Below are 19082 nucleotides of genomic sequence, written 5' to 3' on the forward strand. Positions count from 1 at the left end.
ACTAAAACCTTTTGAGATTAGACACTCAGCCTGTCTCAGTTCCCATTAATATAATCATACTCTACTTGCACGGGTCACTACTCACACTTACCCATTCTTTCCTTGCTTCACGTTGTTACGCAATCTCTTCTCTCTGACCCCCATTCCCCTTTTCAAATCACATTCATCTCTGAACTTCGGCAAATGTATCCTTACCCACAAAGATCTCTATGATCTTCAGCTGGAAATGCACACCCAGTCTCTGAACTCCATAGTGTTAACCCTATAACACCTTGTTTTATATCGGTGATTCTCAATCCTGGTTATTCCTTAAAATCAGCTTAAAAGCATTTTAAAAATACTGGTAACCAGACCCCACCACTACTGAGAATGCACAGCCTAAGTACTGGCATATTTTTAAAACTGCCCCGATGATTGTGATATCAAGCCAGGTTTGAGAACCACTCTACATGAAAGTCTCTGGTGTACTTAATACTTTCTCTAATGGAACAACAGGGTCCTGACTTAGCTTCATAATCATCGTATCACCATACACACAACAACTATTCAGTAAATGACAGAAAATGGGGGGTGGGGAGATGGCGCAGAGAAACAGAGAAACAAAGGAAAAAAGATGAATTCATAATATTTCAAAACTCAGTAACTAAACTTGAAGCCTTAGTCTCCTAAATTCCTGGAAGAAATGAGGCTGCTGTCATTTCGATCACCTGTTTAAAAAAAGTCTCCACTACAGTTAAAAAAAAAGGGGGGGGGGGAGGCAAAATCTCATTACTATTGAAGGAGCCACTTTGTCTTGGGGGAAGAGATTATTTTCCATCATTTGGAAATCATACATTTACATAAACTTGAGATTCTAAAATATTTGTTGTAGAATACATTTCAGTTTATGAGATGGGGTAAGAAAGACCTCTGCCAATCACAGGTAAGAAGAAAAGAAGGAAGTAGCAAACAGATTCTGAAAAAGAATTCTAGGCCAGTCCCTAACTACCCAGAAAATTGTGGAAAAGAGAAGAGAAGCATTAGCCCCAACTTTGGAAAAGAAATTATGCTCACATTTCTTAATCACAGACTAAGAGGGTATAAGGAATACAATAATAAGGCTGTAGGAACATTAAAATAACCTTGATCAAAGACAGGACAAAATGTTGTGTGTTTAAAAAGAATTTCCAACTAATGAACAGTTTGGGAAGTTCTGAGAATTTCTGTAACCCATATGGAATAAAAAAGCTACACTGAACTCATGGACTGCTATCAATTTTTCTAAAGAAACTGCTGTATTCAGATATAATTCACATACCATTAAATTCACCTTTTTAAAACATATAATACAATTTTTTTTTAATATAGTCAAGGGATTTTTCAGCTCTCACCGCTATCTAAGTTCAAAACACTGTCTGCACTCCATAAAGAAACCACATAACCTATCAGCAGTCACTCCTCTATTCCTCTTCTCTGTTCCAGGCCTTCACTATTTTCTGTCTCTGTATATTTGCTAATTCTGGACATTTTACATAAATGGACCTTATAATGTATAGCCTTTTATGTCTGGTTTATGTCACATTGCATCATGTTTTCAATTTTATTTTTTTATATTGTCAACTTATAGTACATTGCATAGATACACTACATTACGCAGTCAATCATTTAGTAATAATTTATTGAGGCTTTGCGGATCTTACCAAAAAAAAGGCCTGGTTTTTAAGAAATCCTGATAGCTCAGTTGGTAAAGAATCCGCCTGCAATGCAGGAGACCCTGGTTGTTCAATTCCTGGGTCAGGAAGATCCCCTGGAGAAGGGATAGGCTACTCACTCCAGTATTCTTGGGCTTCCCTTGCGGCTCAGCTGGTGAAGAGCCTGCAATGTGGGAGACCTGGGTTTGATCCCTGAGTTGGGAAGATCTCCTGGAGAAGGCAAAGGCTGCCCACTCCGGTATTCTGGCCTGGAGAATTCCAAGGACTGTATAGCCCATGGGCTCGCAGAGTTGGACACAGCTGAGCAACTTTCACTTTCACTTCAAGAAGTTTTAAAAGGTGGGAGATAGATAAAGAGAATAACATATCAATGACAGACTTAAGAAACTAATGGAACACAGAATTCAGAATGGAAAATGAGGCTGGGAAAGACAGACCAGAGCAACCATGAAGGGCCTGGTGCCATGCCAAGTGATCTGGACTTGCTGCTCTATGCAAAAGAGAACCTCCCTTCAGAAAGAGTCTCCCACCCCTCCCCACCACTTCCTTTTTTCTTATCTTCCAACACCTACAGATAGAAACCCAAACCATAAACATACACACTCACACCCATCTCAACTAAATAAATTACTACCCATTCTTCAAAGCCCCCTCCACAAAGCATTCTCTGACCATCCTGTCAAACAACTCTAACAGGACCTTTTTCACAATATTTATCATACACTGATAAATGGTAATACAGCTGCAATTATCCCTGCTGAAGAGTGAGCTTCATAAAAGCAAGGATAGTATCATTAGTTCTGAAATCCAAGCAGTGTAAACGCTGAATGAATACATGGAAAAAATGCAATAGATTTGGCGGAAAGTAGATCTCTAGGAGGATGAGAACACAGAATGGCCGGTTTCGGTGACGAATCTGGGTGTGGAAGTAAAAATAGAGAATGTTGATGGAAGAAGCACAAGTCTGGCAAGATGAACGAGGTCACTGGCAGCGAGTAGAGAAACAGAAGGAGTGATAATGGCAAGTGAGTACCTGCCACGCCATGTGCCAGACAAAATACCAGCGCTTTAGTACATTTAATTTTTTCAACAGCCCACGAGGTAGATATTATTAGCCTCATTTTACAGGAAAAGAAACAAGCTTGAAGAAGGAAACAAACAGTGGCAGAAGTAGGTTTCTACAACTTACGTTTCTTTGCAAAGGCCATGTGCGTTACTATCTGCCTTACGTCATCCCCTTTTATAATTGTGCTTGGGATTGCACCAGCACATGTAACTGTTTTTTACTTTTGACATAAAAATACAGAAGTATGTAGCTGACTGATTATATCCTGAAATCCACCAAAACTAAGTCACAGTGGCTATGAATAAATTCCACAGTCAAACTGGTTAAAAGGAACACTTGCTCATTACTCTCTTAAACAGAAATATCCACAAAAGTGTCCTCATCTTGCAGTCAATAAATGAACATTGTCTTAAAAATTATATAAGGTTCCTTTTAGACATGAGTAGAATGTTACACAATTTACTAATCTAAACAACTTTCGTTATTTACCCCAAGGCTTGGGGTAAATTTGTCCTAAAATCGAAGGAAGCATTTTAAACACAGCGTTATAACTAAAGGCAAGTGTCAATAAATAGTTTAAATTCAGTATTACTGCAACAGATAAGAATATTATTTTTCATAATATCTGTATTTAGCAGTTACTATTTAGATGAGGATTTTTCATAACACTCTCTTACTATAGTTTATCATGAAATTTAATAATGCATAGTATGTGTATTTAACGGCAATATAATTAGCAAGTGAAGTACTGGTTTAGTGATGTTATTGCTAGGTGTATTTAACAACTACAAATAGGAAAAAAAGTTTGACTCAAAAACTTGCCTCTTTTAAAAGCAAATAATGCATTGTGTTACAAAACAAATGCACAAGCACAAGCAAGACTGGTGTATCATCTACTCAATAAAAAGTGCCCCCAAATGTTTCATCTGTGTCACTTGAAACAAAAAAGCTGCAGCAGGCAAAAGAGCTCCTCAATTATTTCTTGCTTTTCAGAGTTAATGTAAATGATATTAAAGACTTTTGTATGACTTTTACCAATTATAATTTCTATGTTGAAAAGTTTGTTTTTAAAGACACAAACTGGTGCTAAATCTTTGAGATTATAGTCAACGGAGCTATTTCTGCCTGCCTACACTTGAGAACTCACCACATGTTCAACACTTTCTGGCAGCTAAACACAAAAAAAATAGAAGGAAAAAGAGAGAGAGAGATATCATCAGAAACTGCCCACACTGAAATTATCACATTGTTTTCATGCTTAATTTTTTTCCAAGCAGAATTATAATTTTAACAAACAACTAATTTAAAACTAGTATTAATACATGCAGTATACCACAAAATTAATATTTTTATGTTTACAGAAAAAAATATGCCTCTAAAGTATAGTAGTAATTTTCATGCACCAACATTCCTAAAACTAATAAGCTAAAAACATGCTGTTAACTCTAAATAAGAATCTGAGCACAGTTCTTAAATAACTATTTTTATATTATTAAAACATTTACTGAAATAGCACTATTTAAAACTTAGTGGTTAAAACAATTAAATATACCAATTTGTTTTGCATGCACCTACTCCTTGAAAAAAATTTCCTTAAATAATTGCACATGACTGTAAGTCTCAAACATGCACAGTTTAAGGAAAAAAGTGACTAAATCAAGCAAAACCAATACATACTTGGTTTCATCCATCACCTCTACTTCTGTAGGGGCTGTGATGGGTGCATTTGAACGTCCTGCAGTAGGGTCATCTGTGTTTAATTCTCCATTTGTAGAACTTACAACCTGCAAAAGAGAAAAAAAAAAAAAAAAATATATATATATATATACACACACACACACACAAAAAGTAATAAGTTATACAATGATAAACATAAAGTATTTAAATTAGAAAGTTAATATGAAGACCACAAAACAATTAGTATGTAGTTGTTCATAACTAAATATACTAACAGGTCTACATTAAAGATAAAGTCATTCAACACTTGCTTTTCAACTTACTTCCTGGTCATCTTGAAATTTCTGTCCTGTCTGCTATCCTCTGGTTTTTAAGGCTAATGCAATCAGTTCCCTTTTGGGTACCCAGCTCCTTTGGTACTCTGCTACATCATGAATTATTTGCTTTGGAAACTTTAATACTGTCCTTCCAACAGACCCTCCGTTTCATTCGGTAATCACGCTCAGGTCTCACCCTCATTTGTCCATTCATTCACCCAGTTTTTCAAGCCCTAAATCTAGGCATCACTGTGATTCCTCTCTTTGACATAAACCATCAGCAGATTATGTTAAATCCTCCCTGACACAAACCCCAAACCTAACTGGGTCCTCCCCACTCTTAAGACTACTAAAACCAAGAGATAATGGTCCAAAGCACTCTTGAATGAAGTAGAGCAAAAACTGATCAACTGGTCAGCTTTTATTTGTATCTACCGCCCATTAATGGATTGTCCACACAACCACCAAGATGTTCCTTTAAGATGTAAATTAGGTAACACATAACTCTCTGCTTAAAACTCTTATAATGTCAACTTTATGGTTTCATTTGAAATAAAGATCTATATTCTTTACTCCAATTTACAAAGCCCCACAAGATCTCAATCCTGTCTACCCCTTTGATCTCATAGCACTTTCCCTTTCTTCACTAGCCTCCATCCAACATCAAGCTTATTTCCACCTAAGGCCTTGGCATTATCTTTTCTTACTCCCTGGAATTCTCTTCTTGCTTAGTGGCTATTTTCTTGTCTTTCAGATTCTCAGAGAATAGGATTTTTTTTCAACATATAATCTAGAACTTTTGTGCAGAAACACTCTTATATGTTATACTTCATTTGTAATTCTTTGTATAGCATTTATCAATATTGATGTTTTTCTGATTGACTGATTGATCAGTTTCTTAACACCCACCCCAAATTCTATTAAAATTAAGCTCCATAACAGCAAGAGCCTTCTGTTATTTCCTGAGAGATCTCCTCACCTCAATGTGGCACAAAAAAGGCACTCAATAAATATTTGTTGGAATAAATGAATATATGCATGCATATATGAAAGCTTGAAGCAAGATAAAAATCATAACACTCCCAAATTCTTGGTCCAACAAAGTCTCTCTACTGTCCTATCTCTTGTTTTCCTCTAAAGTTAATAAAAAACAATCATCTTAATTTACCATTTATATTTTTATAAAATTCCCTATTTATTCCTTAACTCCTCCCAATCTATACTCTGACCCTATATCAGAACTCAAATTGAGGTTTTTCTTGAAGGTTACCAATAGTTCCTAAAAGGTATGTTAGTAGTCTTTGCTCAGTCTTCATTTGCCTGTACATCTCTCTATCACTTGGCACCAGCTAATGACTTTGAAGTGAGACAGAGCTAGATACAAAACCTAGTTCTACCACTTACCACTTATGTGACTCTGGGAAGACACCTTACCTTGCTAAACCTCAGTATTCTCAACTATGAAATTGGAAACAGAAGTTATCTGTTTAATAAGGTTGATATGAATAGGAAATAAAGTTAATATATAAAATACAGTGACTGGCATATAGTAAGAGTTCAACAAATGGTGGCCATCATTATTACCATCAGTCTAACCTAAACAATGGCTTCAACTATTACCTTTACAAAAAGGATTCCCCAAGCCTAACTGCTCACCTACATGGTTAGTTAGCTAGATCAAGTTTGGCACCTTGTTATTTCTAAAACCAAATTTATCATATTCCTTCTTAAATCTGTTACGTTTCCTATAGTCCCTACTTTTACTAAAGCCCTACCCACTTCCCAGACCTCCAGGCTCAAAAATCTCAAAATCATTTTTGATGCTTTCTCTACATGATCTCTTTATGATGTAACAAAAGTCTAAGTATCAGAGCTGACAGGTGTCTAGTAGACTTAACACTTCCATTTACAGAGGCCGGTTTCTAAAACTTAAATTCCAGGCTTCCGTGGTGGCTCAGTGGTAAAGAATCCACCTGCCAAAGCAGGAGATATGGGTCCAGTCCTTGATCCCAGGAAACTCCCACATGCTGTTGAGCAACTAATCCCATGCGCCACAACTATTCAGTTTGTGCTCTAGAGCCTGCGAGCTGCGACTATTGAGCCCGTGTGCTGCAACCACTGTTGTACCCGTGTACAACAAAGACCCAGCACAGCCAAAAACATTAGATAAAATTATACATAAAAAGTTTAAGTTCTAAAAGACAATATTACGCCAAGCACTGTTCTAGGAACTTGGAATACCACAGTAAACAATGCAGAAAAACATCTCTGTCCTTGTAGACTTAATAGTCAGTGTAGGGAAATAGGCCCTCTCCCTGCAGCTCAAGCTAGATAACCAGAAATCAATGTGTCTAGACTAGGTCATGATTTATACAAGTTCAATTTCCTATAGCCTATATGGAACAAGTACTTAAGAAATGAGCACTGCATTTGTCCCTTCAGCTGAAAACACAAAGCTGCCTTGATCCTCTTTAGAGGCAATTCAATGGGAGGAATATTCCTAAGTCACCCTCTCAGCTTCTGGGGCACCTGCTTCCTCCTTTCTGTCATACTTTGAGCTCTGTGGTACTGTGCCAATTTTCTCTCTTTCTGAAAATGTGAAAAGATACTTATTTGTTCTAATTACTGAATATAATTGGCTTCTTTATTTTTAAAATGTCAGAGCCTCTACCTTGAACTGGAAAGAAGCTAAAAAGCAGAATTCTTATCCCATACTTTTCTATTCTCCATCACTTTTAACTAGCAGAGTGCCTTGCATGTAGTAGATAACTAACAGTTCAATGAACTATTTCCATTTTTATTTCCTTAACATGATAGTCAACAGGTTTCTTCCCCATCCCTTTTTGTTCAATGGCCCTACATAGTTGGAAGGACACTCCTTACCCCATCAACTTATAGGCAGTTCCTCTGATGTGTCTTCCCTTTCTTAAGCAGCATAAATGAAAATTTGAAACTCTAGTACTCTAAATTTCCAGCAACAGTACCTATACATGCATTATAATTATATAATCTGATTTACTTCACTTCATATAATTTCATCACAAAGTTATATCAGACTTCAATAAATTTTATTTTAGTGAAATGCTTCAAATTTCATTCTACATGGTTGATCAGAACCGGATTAAAAAGAAGTTAACATCTGACTTTATAAAAATTTTAATGTAATTTTTCCTGGGCTCCCCAGATTCCCTAACCCTCTGAGTAAAAGCCAATAGCCCAGGGCCAGAACACAATCAATGTGGTAACAGAGTTCTGTTAAGCTGACCCACTTAACAGCAACGACCTAAGAGTGAATCAGGCATTAAAAGTGTTTCCACTTAAGGAAACGAGTGGTCTTTTCTAAACAGATTTTACAAGAAGAAACAAAGACATGATATTATAAACTGTGTCAATATCTTCTTGGAAACCAAAGGCAATGGATCAAACAAAAATTATTTTTGTAAGCCAAATTTTGAGGAATGATTCCACTTAAGTGACTTTTCTAGAATAATTCAAACTAGAACATAAGAATCTCTGCAATATTAGTGTTTATCAGGCTAGTTTCTTCAGAGGATGAGATGGTTGGATGGCATCACCAACTCAATGCACATGAGTTTGAGCAAACACCAGGAGATAGTGGAGGATAGAGCCTGGCGTGCTGCAGTCCATGGGGTTGCAAAGAGTCAGACATGACAGAGCGACTGAACAACAACAAATCTAAAAATCACAAATGCTTTGAGGTTTGACATTTCAAAAGAAAATACAGCTATTTTATAGGATTTTTGTTGTTGCTGTTCTTGTTCTTAAAGAAATTTTCACTGTTATTCCCACTTGATAAGAAACTTAGTGTAATTCTCATTTTAAGAGGTTTAAAAAAAAAGTAACTAGGTTACCGTTTTACTCTCACAATATCAGAGTTAAATGGGAGGCAGTGGGCAAAAAGCCTGTAGCTAAGAGAGGGCGAAAAATAATGGTTCATTTAACGCCTGCCTGCCCCGTCTAATTCCAAAGAAATCATTATCATAGACGAGTACAAAGACAACATGTCTTTGTACTGAAGGATGTTAAAATGCCAATTAATTTACTTTCCGTATAGAATGAATTCAAATTCGTTATACTACTATCTTCCTAATTTCTATTTGAAGTTTTGTGAGCATGTTATCAAATGCTCAGTAGAGGCACACTATATTAATGAATTAAATCATCTAATCAAAAAAATATATTAGAAATACTAAAAAAAACATATATTTCACTTAAGACACTCAGCTTTTTCTAGAGGCATCTATAAGAAAGCACACTAGTAAAAGAGATACAGTTAAAAGGTTCAACATGACTGTATGAAACCAGCTTTCTAACATATTCTAAAAGCTACAGAAATATAATTAATATTCCAACTGATGACCCAAAGGCCCAGTGATTTTCTCAGTGACTTTCACCAAAGAAAAACCAAAATGGATTCTCTATTCAATCTCTGAGTGATCTAATATTCACTTAGACTAATAGATTCTTTGAGTACTCCAGTCTTGCAAGATGTTACTGCAAATGACACTGGAAAAGTGTTAAATTCCTTAACATGAGATATCTGTTTGTCTTTCATTTCCTGGTGACTCAGACAATAAAGAATCTGCGTGCAATGCAGTAGACCCGGGATCAATCCCTGGGTCAGGAAGATCCCCTAGAGAAGGGAATGGCAGCCCACTTCAGTATTCTTGCCTGGAGAATTCCATGGACAGAGGAGATTGGCAGGCTATAGTCAATGGGGTCGCAAAGAGTCAGACATGACTGAGCGACTTCACTTTCAATGTTCAGACTACCAGCCCTTTGCTGCAAAACTCCTATTTATCATATCCTAGCTCTCCCCCTCCCCTTCTCGGAGCAGTTCTTAGAGTTACTTAAGATACTGCCTTCAGGCTTGACATCCTGAAAATTCCCACTCAATAAAACATAACTCTCAACTTTTAGATTGCGAATATATTTTTTAGTCAACAAAATCCCAACCATTCAAAAAGTCCCCTGCCTCTTGTTTTGGGTAGAGCAAGCTCAGTTTACACTATATTCTCTTCCCTACTATATATAGTAGCTATTAAAATCTTTCTTTACTGCCAGAAAAGAAAAAAAAAGAGTATCAAAACAAATGTGTAATGCTGATTTATCCCAATTGTAACTAAACAAGGGATTTCCTAAACTAAAAAAAAAAAAAAGAGGAACTGGAAATTATTTATGTAATAAAGGCATGTAACTTCTCTCATTCCACAAACCTCTCTTTTCCAGACTTTAGTACCCCCCAAAAAAATAAAAGAGATGACTTGTAGTTACTCAATTTTTTTTTCCTTGTTAGGACCTCAGTATTTTCAAAGATTTGACAAAGAAAACTAAACTTGGTTATCTGAAATGTTTTGAAAAGGCCTGCATTAACAATTAGCATAAAGCAGAACTGACTCAGATATGACATCTGTTACTCCTCTGACTTTTAACCACATATGTTTTATCATTTCAAGATATGTTTGTCTGATTCTTTTTCTGTTACCATCACCTGTATCTGCATTTCTGAAGTGATAATAACTAAAATATCAGACTGCTTATTATAACAATTAATATTATTGTTTCATTTCATCAACAGTGCCTGGCTGTAAAACATATCTGCACCACTTGCAATTCTGCCCTTTCTCCCCAGTGTCACACGGTTCCTTACATGAAAAAAGAAAGGCTGGACAAGCAGAAGAGCTTTCCAACAGTCAGAAAGTATGCCACACCAAGTAAAACAGTTCTCTGAGTAGTTAACACCTGTCTTCTTCCCTCTGCTTGCCATGACCTCTCAGCGTTTACAGATCAGATGTTTAGTTAACATAGAGCTCGATGTTACAGTGAAAAGTTCAACACAGTGGCATTAGAGACTAGTACTATCTGCTGCCAGTGGTACATTTTAAAACCCCATTTTGGAAATTCTGATTTGCCAGGTGGAAACCTACCAAAAAGGGTTACTGACCCCTCCCCTTCCCTCAACCCTCATACCCAATTAAACTGTATCTTCTATCTTTCAAGTCCTTTTGTTTCTCTTTATCTCCACTACCCATCATCACTCCTCAACTGTGGACTTTTGAGAGTTGTGGCCCTGCCTTAGACTTGTCTCCCTTCCATTTGGTCTCAAAAGTATCTCTGTAAATGCTAATCTAATCAAGTTACTTCTAATTCTCTTTATGCCTACCCAATACCCTTAGACCAAAACCCAAATTTAATAACAAAACTTTCAGGTCCTTCACAATTCCCCTCCTGTCTGCCTGTCAGTCTCATTTCTCAATACATAATAGCTTGACAGAACTGCATTTAATTCCTCCGTCTGTCACTCTCTCCTCCACAATCTTACACACACTTTTCTCTGCCTGGTACACTCCTCTCTTAACCCCTTCCTTCTACCTTCTTCAAATGCTAAGTCCTACTGATTCTTCACTTTGAAAACATGTGAAAAAATAAAGAGTATAAATAATATTTTTTTCAGGAAACTTTAACTTGCTAAATCCAAGTTAGATGCTTTTCCTACATATTCTCATAGTACCCTGTACTTCCTCCGCTTATCATACCACCTGCTTATTAGCTCTTTCCATTAACTGAAAGCTCCATAGGGACAGACACCATATCTGTTATTCTTTCCTTTATTCAAAGAACCTACTAGCACAGTGCCAAACACGTGGTAAACATTTATATATATTTGCTGAATAATGAAGAGCCAAGAAACGGAAAATGGTAGGTCTAGGCTTCTCAACCATATTTATTACCAGCGATTCTCAGAGGAGCAGGGGGGGACACACTTGTACCCCTAGGAAATTTTCCAAATCACATACAAGCCAAGAACAGATTGAAAATACAGACTTCACGATATCTGAATATTATTCTCAATCTCTTAAGTGGGGAAAGTTTATCAAATAGATAGCATTATCTTTCTGATGAGTAAATTAACTGAAGAGACAGAATAAAATTAGATAAATCCCATTTCACAATGCATTCTTTTGGCTACATCTCTATACTTCACTTTTCAGAGATGGATAAAAATACTAGTCAAGCTTCTTAATTTGCCAAAGCAATAGACAATTCTACTATTTAGTACTTCTTTGTCCCAGACTCTATACTAAATACTTTTTTTAAAAGTTCTCACAAAACCATGAATAAAGCTATCATTAATATCCCCATGTTATGATGAATAATCTAAGGCACGAAATTTGAAATTATGCAGCTAACCACAATTAAATCAACTTGGTAACCTATATACCTGACCTATAATATATATATAATAATTCTGAAAAGATAAGGAGTTCAAATACAGACTCCAAGGGGCATATATGAAATAGTGAGTGAGGATTTTTCTGTAGGTCGAAAAGGCAAGAGGTGTTCGTATACCAGATAGCAATCTATCTATTTTGTAAATGTATTTCCTGAAAACTATTTGATGATACGCCCTTGGTATTTATTGAGGAAAACTTTTTAATTGCCATGTAAGATCTTTGTCGCTCAGTCGTGTCCGACTCTTTTCGACCCCATGGACAGTCCATGGAATTCTCCAGGCCAGAATACTGGAGTGGGTAGCTGTTCCCTTCTCCAGGGGATCGTCCCAACCCAGGGATCAAACCCAGGTCTCCCACACCCTGCAAAGCCAGTGACTGAAACTTTGTCCGACAGGTGGTTCAACAACCACGGAACAAAGAACCTCAATGCAAATTCTTCTCATACTTGTGTATTAGTAAAGTGATCTTTCTATCTTCCCTTTATCAAATAATGAGAAAAAAACACACTGCTTTCCCTTCTTCTTTCATTCAAAGTAAAATATAGCATTCAATTATTGGAATAATCATATTAGCTCAGATTAAGATACCTTTACTTCCTCTCACTATTATTAATTTTTAAACTATTACTTCATCAGTCCAATTATGCCAGTGTCATAACTTTTCAAATTTTAAATTATACATAAATTCAACATTTTTGGATGGAGCAAGATTCACGCATGATCTTACTACGCTGCTAGCAAATTTTTCATGACAGTAAAACTACCTTAATGTTCATCATATCAAGTTAATTCAGGAAGTAACTGAAAAATAGTGTAAAAATTTTTACTCACTTATGTATTTACCCAAATAGTAAAGTGATCACTTACTAAATATTAGAATGAAGTCAGATGCAATCTTTATAAGGCAGAAAAGTTTTAAAGAAATAAGAAATAAGCAGATTTAAAATATATCTTTGAGAATATGTGAAAAAATAGAATAAAATACTGGAATGATTAGCCAACAATGAAACTCATTCACCCTTTGACAGTCCAAAGAAATTCCATGAGCCATCTTTAGGAATTCCACAAAGTGAAAAAAAAAAAAAAAAAAAAACTACTGATAAATTTGTGGCATTGGTACAAATCTTAATTGTTATAGATTTCCCTGAACCCTGAGCAAGACACGTTATAAAAACATACAACACTTAGAAACACGTAAATGTATACAGATACATACACAATTCAGCTTGTGTTTATGCAAATTAAACATAATTTCCTCAATTAACTTTTCCAATGATATGAATTTAGATCACAAAAAAGTTTTACCTCTCAGGCTCCCTTGCCTCTGAATCCCTCACTCCAAAATTTGACAGCACTATTCAAATTCTTCTGTTAATACATGACTGAAAGTTCCACAGACTACAAAATTCTATAAAAGTTGGTTTCACAATTTAAACTGTCTCTAAAATCTAACTGTGGGAAAAACATGATAACTCATACGATTTAATTAAGAATTGGCTTTTTAAGAGTTCAAATCAAGACAGAATAAAATCCAAGCATAGATTCAGATTAATACATATGAAGAAAAAATATAAATTTGGTAAAATATAACAGAATATTGTTCAAGTTGAAGTATGTGGAGAAAAAAATTTAAAAATAGGTTTTACACTGAAATGGACTGAGGAAACATTTCTCATCTCAATTACTTTAAGCCAGCATTCAGATTATCTAAACTGACATTTTTAAAAGAAATAAGAGACTCAGTAATCTTTTCCTATTTTTATAATATATATATAAAAGATTAAAATTTAGGGGGGCATTTAAGGGAAGAATATAGTAGCTATCTGCAAATGTATAGAAAAGGGGGGAAAAGGAACACATCAAAAAAATAAGGGACAACTTTAAATTTTTCTTAATATCCAGAAAATAGAGGGAAATGTTTTATAAATATCTGTCTTTGAAATTATTTTCTCCATGTTATACTTTATCCAAATAAAACAAAATATGTCATTGTAAAACTGGGGTCATATTTATTTGACCAATTAATCAGAAAATACATTCTAAGGACTGAGAATGAAAATGTTAGATAACTGCTTAACTAAGTTTAAAGGAAGCAAAGTAATGAAAGGATAAGGTATAAAAATGTTCTATTACTTAAAGCATTAAAAAAGACTGAGCTCATTACTGGACAATCAAGTTTAACAGACAGTTCAAGTAATACATTTTATTTTTCTAATCTGTTCTGAGTACAACTTACTTAAATAATGTTGCATGTGCTTGCAAAAATGAACAAAGGCAAAATCTTAGTATCCCTTAGGTGGTCTTGCTAGACCATGTTAATTTTTCTCTTTTGGTTAAAGTCAAAGGAATAGAATTATGGAGAGTTCAGCAACAAGTCTTTCATTAGGATAAGAAATCATGCCATGAGTTCCAAAAAGGGTTAGTTGTATAAATCTGGGAAATAATCACTCATGCAAAAATCAGAAAATACCTGTACCGAGCCACCATGTCTGTCTGCTGCAAGGTGAGCTCTCAAATGATGGGGATTTGCCTGCTGGGAGTCCCAAGCTGCCCTGTGGTCTGTCGACTGCCATTTATTTAATGCATGTGGCATGCATGGAAGAAGAAAAACCCAAAATGTTAAACATCGCATCCTTATAATATAGAAAACAAATGTATAAAAGGAAATTTTAAAAACCCTTACTATTCTGAGTCACAGATGCAATTATCTTTGCATAGTGAATGTGGAGAGATTTCAATGAAAACGCTACAATTATGTAATGATCAACCACAAAAATAAAATAGCACCACAGAATTTTAGAAGTGAAAGGACTTTAGATATCATAGACTCCACTTTCTAATTTTATAAATAAAGTTAACAAAAACTAGAGAGGTAAAAATGACATGGTCAAGAACACACTCCATAAACCATGAAATGTTCTAAAAAGCCATTCACTATATCTTCTTACAATAGAGGTCCCCACTGGTTTTCTGATAAGAAACTACTTCCAGTAACATTTAAAAAAAAAAAAAGACATTACTTAAGCAGCCACACTTAAGGTCTCAGAAAACTTAAAAATTTTTCTCTTCTTGCTTAGTACCCTGTTTCTGACTGTGAGGATAATACAAGAAAACAGAAAAGTTCCTTGAAAAATAAGAACTGCTATACAGAATACCAAGAGGATATGACAAAAAAACTTTTTAAGTGACAATCTTTCATATATGAATCCCTTTGTTTCCTTCATCTATTTTTTTCATCTGGTTCAAATTAAGAGACCTATTTCCAAGAAACAGGCCGATAATTCTTAAAGATTTTAGATGACCTGGCAAGCCTGTATGGCAATAACCACAAACTATATAATAATCTACTAAAAGAATTGAGTAACGGCTTAATAAGGAGCAATTTCTGCGTTTCAGGAAAATGTGGACAGTACTAACATGGGGGAAGGCATACAATATTTAAGTTTCTATCACATGTTTGGTTCTGCACTGGCTGCTTTATATGTGTTATCTCATTTTTGAGACATAAAGTATTATCCTCATTTTACTGATGAAGACATTAAGACATTAAATACTTCTCTCACATCACTGAAGTAGCAAATAGTACACCTGGGATTCAAACTGAGAGCCTACTATTTTCCCAACATTACTACCAGGCTCATTACCACAATTACATTATGTTCTAAAGACTTCAGGGCTCTTTTCTTTCTTTTTCAACTAAAGTCACGAAAATCTTGCCACAAAGTGTCAAGTACACCAGGCTATATGCAGACTAAGAATATCAGTGGCCAGAGAAACCCTTTAGGAGAAGAGATGTTAAAATCAAGTAGACACAAAGAATACATGTTTTGGCACTAAGCTTCCTGAATTAAATTGTACAATACAAAACTACATACTCTGTGGCATAAAATATGTCATCAAAACAATTACGACAATTCTAATGTCCCTTTATTAAATCCTCCAAATTTATCACCAGAATTCAGCTGACTTTTAGGTTAAAGTGAAATAAATTAGATGAGACCATGGGACAGCAGGCAACATTTGGGAATCGTGGACCTTTTAAGAAGACACCAAAAGCTATGCAACCTCTCCTCAAAATAAACATTTGCATCCACCCAACATTTCCTGTAAAATTTCAGGATCCCCTGAACTTCAACCATTGACTCTAAGATAAAACTGTTTATCTGGGGATATTACAAAGGTTTCAGACTTTTAAAGAATTAACTTTTCGTCTTTTGGGATTATGAACTGTGGGTTTATCACATAACTTAAGCTGTTTACTGCAGCACAGATAGTTAAGAAATTTTTTTCTAGATATATAATGTTTCTATCATGATAAGAATCTACATATCTAGGTTGAAAATTCAATAAGCTATCGTAAAGGATTTCCTGAAAAAAAAAAAAAAATTGATTCCCTACATTTATTCCAAGAAGGACTACATCAACGAAATATGGTTCCCACCCTCAGTGAACTAGCAATGACCTAGCAAGACATATCTGAAACAGGTAGAAAGTTAAAACTTTAAAATATTTAAATTTATTTCAAGAAAAATTTAATTCAACAATAAAAGAAGTTTCATTTATTACAATACCTAATAGCTCAAGTAGAGATCCTCACAGAACATGAATTACTGGTCTTGTTCCACATACGTTTGAAAAATTAACTGATTTAAAAAACACATACTCCAAGTCTTCACTTCTCCCATTTCTTTCTATTTACAGCATCTTATCAGAGTACTCAAGCTATCAATGTCTTTTAATTTATACTGGAAGTAATTTATATATAAGACCCTTTACTGCCCAGTTTTTCTAAGGCAAAATTATAAAACTAATCTTTTTAAAACTGTCTATACTTTAAAGCATAAAATTATAAATACTTCCTAAATGTAGCATTTTATTTGACTACGATATTTAGTAAGTTGTGTTTCTTCTTTGATGTCATTTTTTTAACCCTCACCTCAACCCTGATGGAATACAAAATAGACAGCACACTACCCCTCTCCAAAAAGGGTTATAACCAAAAATTCTAAAGATACCGTTTAATTCAAGGTAACAGCAAAAATTCTCTGTCAAAAATGGATTCAGTAAGGTTTCTTTATATAAAAAAGACGAGTGAAAATGTTGCTCAAAAATTTAACAGCTTCCAATTTATCTTACCCAGAAAATACAACTCTTCAATGAATCTTCTATATCTTGTCTGGAACCTGCTCTCTGCTCCAAACCAACTGCTTATTTCTCCTCAGACATATTCCACATTTTTAAACTTTTGCCTTATTTTTTTAATGCTCACTCTCTCCAAAATTCTTATTCCTTAGCCTGCCTTTAAAAATTCCATTCATTTTTCACGCTCATCTCAAAAACCACCTTTGCATATAGATCCTACATATTCCAGTGATCCTCTATGGCACTTTATTAATGTATCTCCCATGGTACAGTTTATTCTGCATTGTTATGTAGTTATTTGTGAACTTGTTGTAATAATGATAACAGGAACACCAGCCACAAGAGTTGAGACTTAATGAATGCTTACTATATGCTAGTAAGAATTAACATGCATTATTTCTTTTATAGATGAGAACTGAGGCTTTGAGTGAATGAGTAACCTGCCATATCCAGGTCTGATTGATTCCAGAGGTTCAGTGAGCTCTTAGCCACTCATTACAAAGTCATTTCTCACAGGTTGTATGTTTTTCCTTACTTCTGCATTTCTGCAATGTGGAGAGCAGTAGCTTTCAAATAACAGAACTCAGTAAATAATTTATTACACTAAACTGGACTAAAGTTAGAAAGAACAGCTACTATTACAATTCATTCCAACAGGGTATCCAAATACTTCCATTCTAACAGAACAATATTCTCAAAGTTTATACTAACACCACTAATCAGGATTTGTGATTAAACAATTTTAATGTGACCATTAGGGGAAATAGCCTATGCATTGAAAATATGTGCATTTTTATCCTTAATATGTCTGTATATGGTCTGTTTTCTAGAAGAAAAGGATATGTATTTCAATCATTCAATATGTATATATAAGTATGTATACACATATGTGCAAAGACATGCACAAATTATAAAGCTTCATCTGGGCATGATAAAACACCAAATACATTTATAAACAGTGAGAAGGTAACACAGAAATAAATCAAGACAGTTCATATCTAAAAGGACAGCAAACCTGATTTTTGGATTGTATCTTATCTCTGTGGGGATGTGCTTCTCTGTTTGATGACAGAGCAGGATCTTGCTGAACTGCACCCACTGGAGTAGGCTGTGACACAATAACAATTAGCATCAATGCATTCTATTTCAGAAGTCTTATTTAAAATTATTTAGCACCTTAAAATAATAAAAAAAATAATAAAAGATACTATTACATAAAGCCTTAATTAAGAAAAGGTATCTTCCCTAAAATAAGTTGTTAAATATACCAAATTAAAGCAAAGAAATTATAACTACTATTTAAAGTAGTATCAAAATATTTCAATAGTTTATCAAGTATTTATTTTTATATCAACAAAAGACCTTTTAATGTTACCATTACGTTTTAGGTTAATTCTTATAAAAAAACAAAATGTATTTGTTTATCTCTCTCATTTCCAAAGCCAATATATAAACAGAAAAAATTATGTTATGAAAATTAAGGGAATAATTTTTTAAATAAGCTAATAAAATTGGTTACTGTCAATATTTTAACTCAGAAGAGACTTTTATAAAATTTAAACTATCAAATATAATTCATAAACTATCAAATATAATTCAAAGTTTCATAATAAATGCATTAATCAAAGTTTATTCAGGTTTGCATTTTAGATACAATATGTATTCAAATCACTTTGGAGCTAAGAAAAATACAGATTAAACATTTAAGTAAGTCAATTGTTCAAAAGTACTTGAACCTGAGAGCTTGGTAGTTCCAAATATGGACAAAATTTGGTATCAGTGAACTGAAATTAAAGTAAATTTTGTAAGGCATTCTTATTTATTTAAAAAGAAGACTAGTGAGAATAAATATTTGATTTTTTTTAAGTCATCTCTTCAAAGAAAGAACTTAATGTTGTGTTCATTTAAGTAATGACACTCATCCCACAGTTATG

General features: G+C 34.5%; 1 protein-coding gene across 9 annotated transcripts in view; it reads right to left on the minus strand.

Moving 5' to 3' along the window:
* The window catches only part of CSNK1G3 (casein kinase 1 gamma 3), a 116018-nt gene that overhangs the window by 12526 nt on the left and 84410 nt on the right, over positions 1-19082 (minus strand). For 5 of the 9 annotated variants that reach the window (XM_061422942.1, XM_061422938.1, XM_061422940.1 and 2 more), the window contains 4 exons: positions 18164-18256; positions 14477-14572; positions 4435-4541; positions 3905-3928 (listed from right to left, as the gene is read on the minus strand). In XM_061422942.1, coding sequence (XP_061278926.1) covers positions 3905-3928; positions 4435-4541; positions 14477-14572; positions 18164-18256 — 320 coding nt within the window. The remainder of the gene's footprint in view (positions 1-3904; positions 3929-4434; positions 4542-14476; positions 14573-18163; positions 18257-19082) is intronic. The other 4 variants (XM_061422947.1, XM_061422946.1, XM_061422943.1 and 1 more) reach the window with 3 other exon arrangements.

Source organism: Bos javanicus, chromosome 7 (assembly GCF_032452875.1).
Source record: "Bos javanicus breed banteng chromosome 7, ARS-OSU_banteng_1.0, whole genome shotgun sequence".
Classification (NCBI taxonomy): Eukaryota; Metazoa; Chordata; class Mammalia; order Artiodactyla; family Bovidae; genus Bos; species Bos javanicus.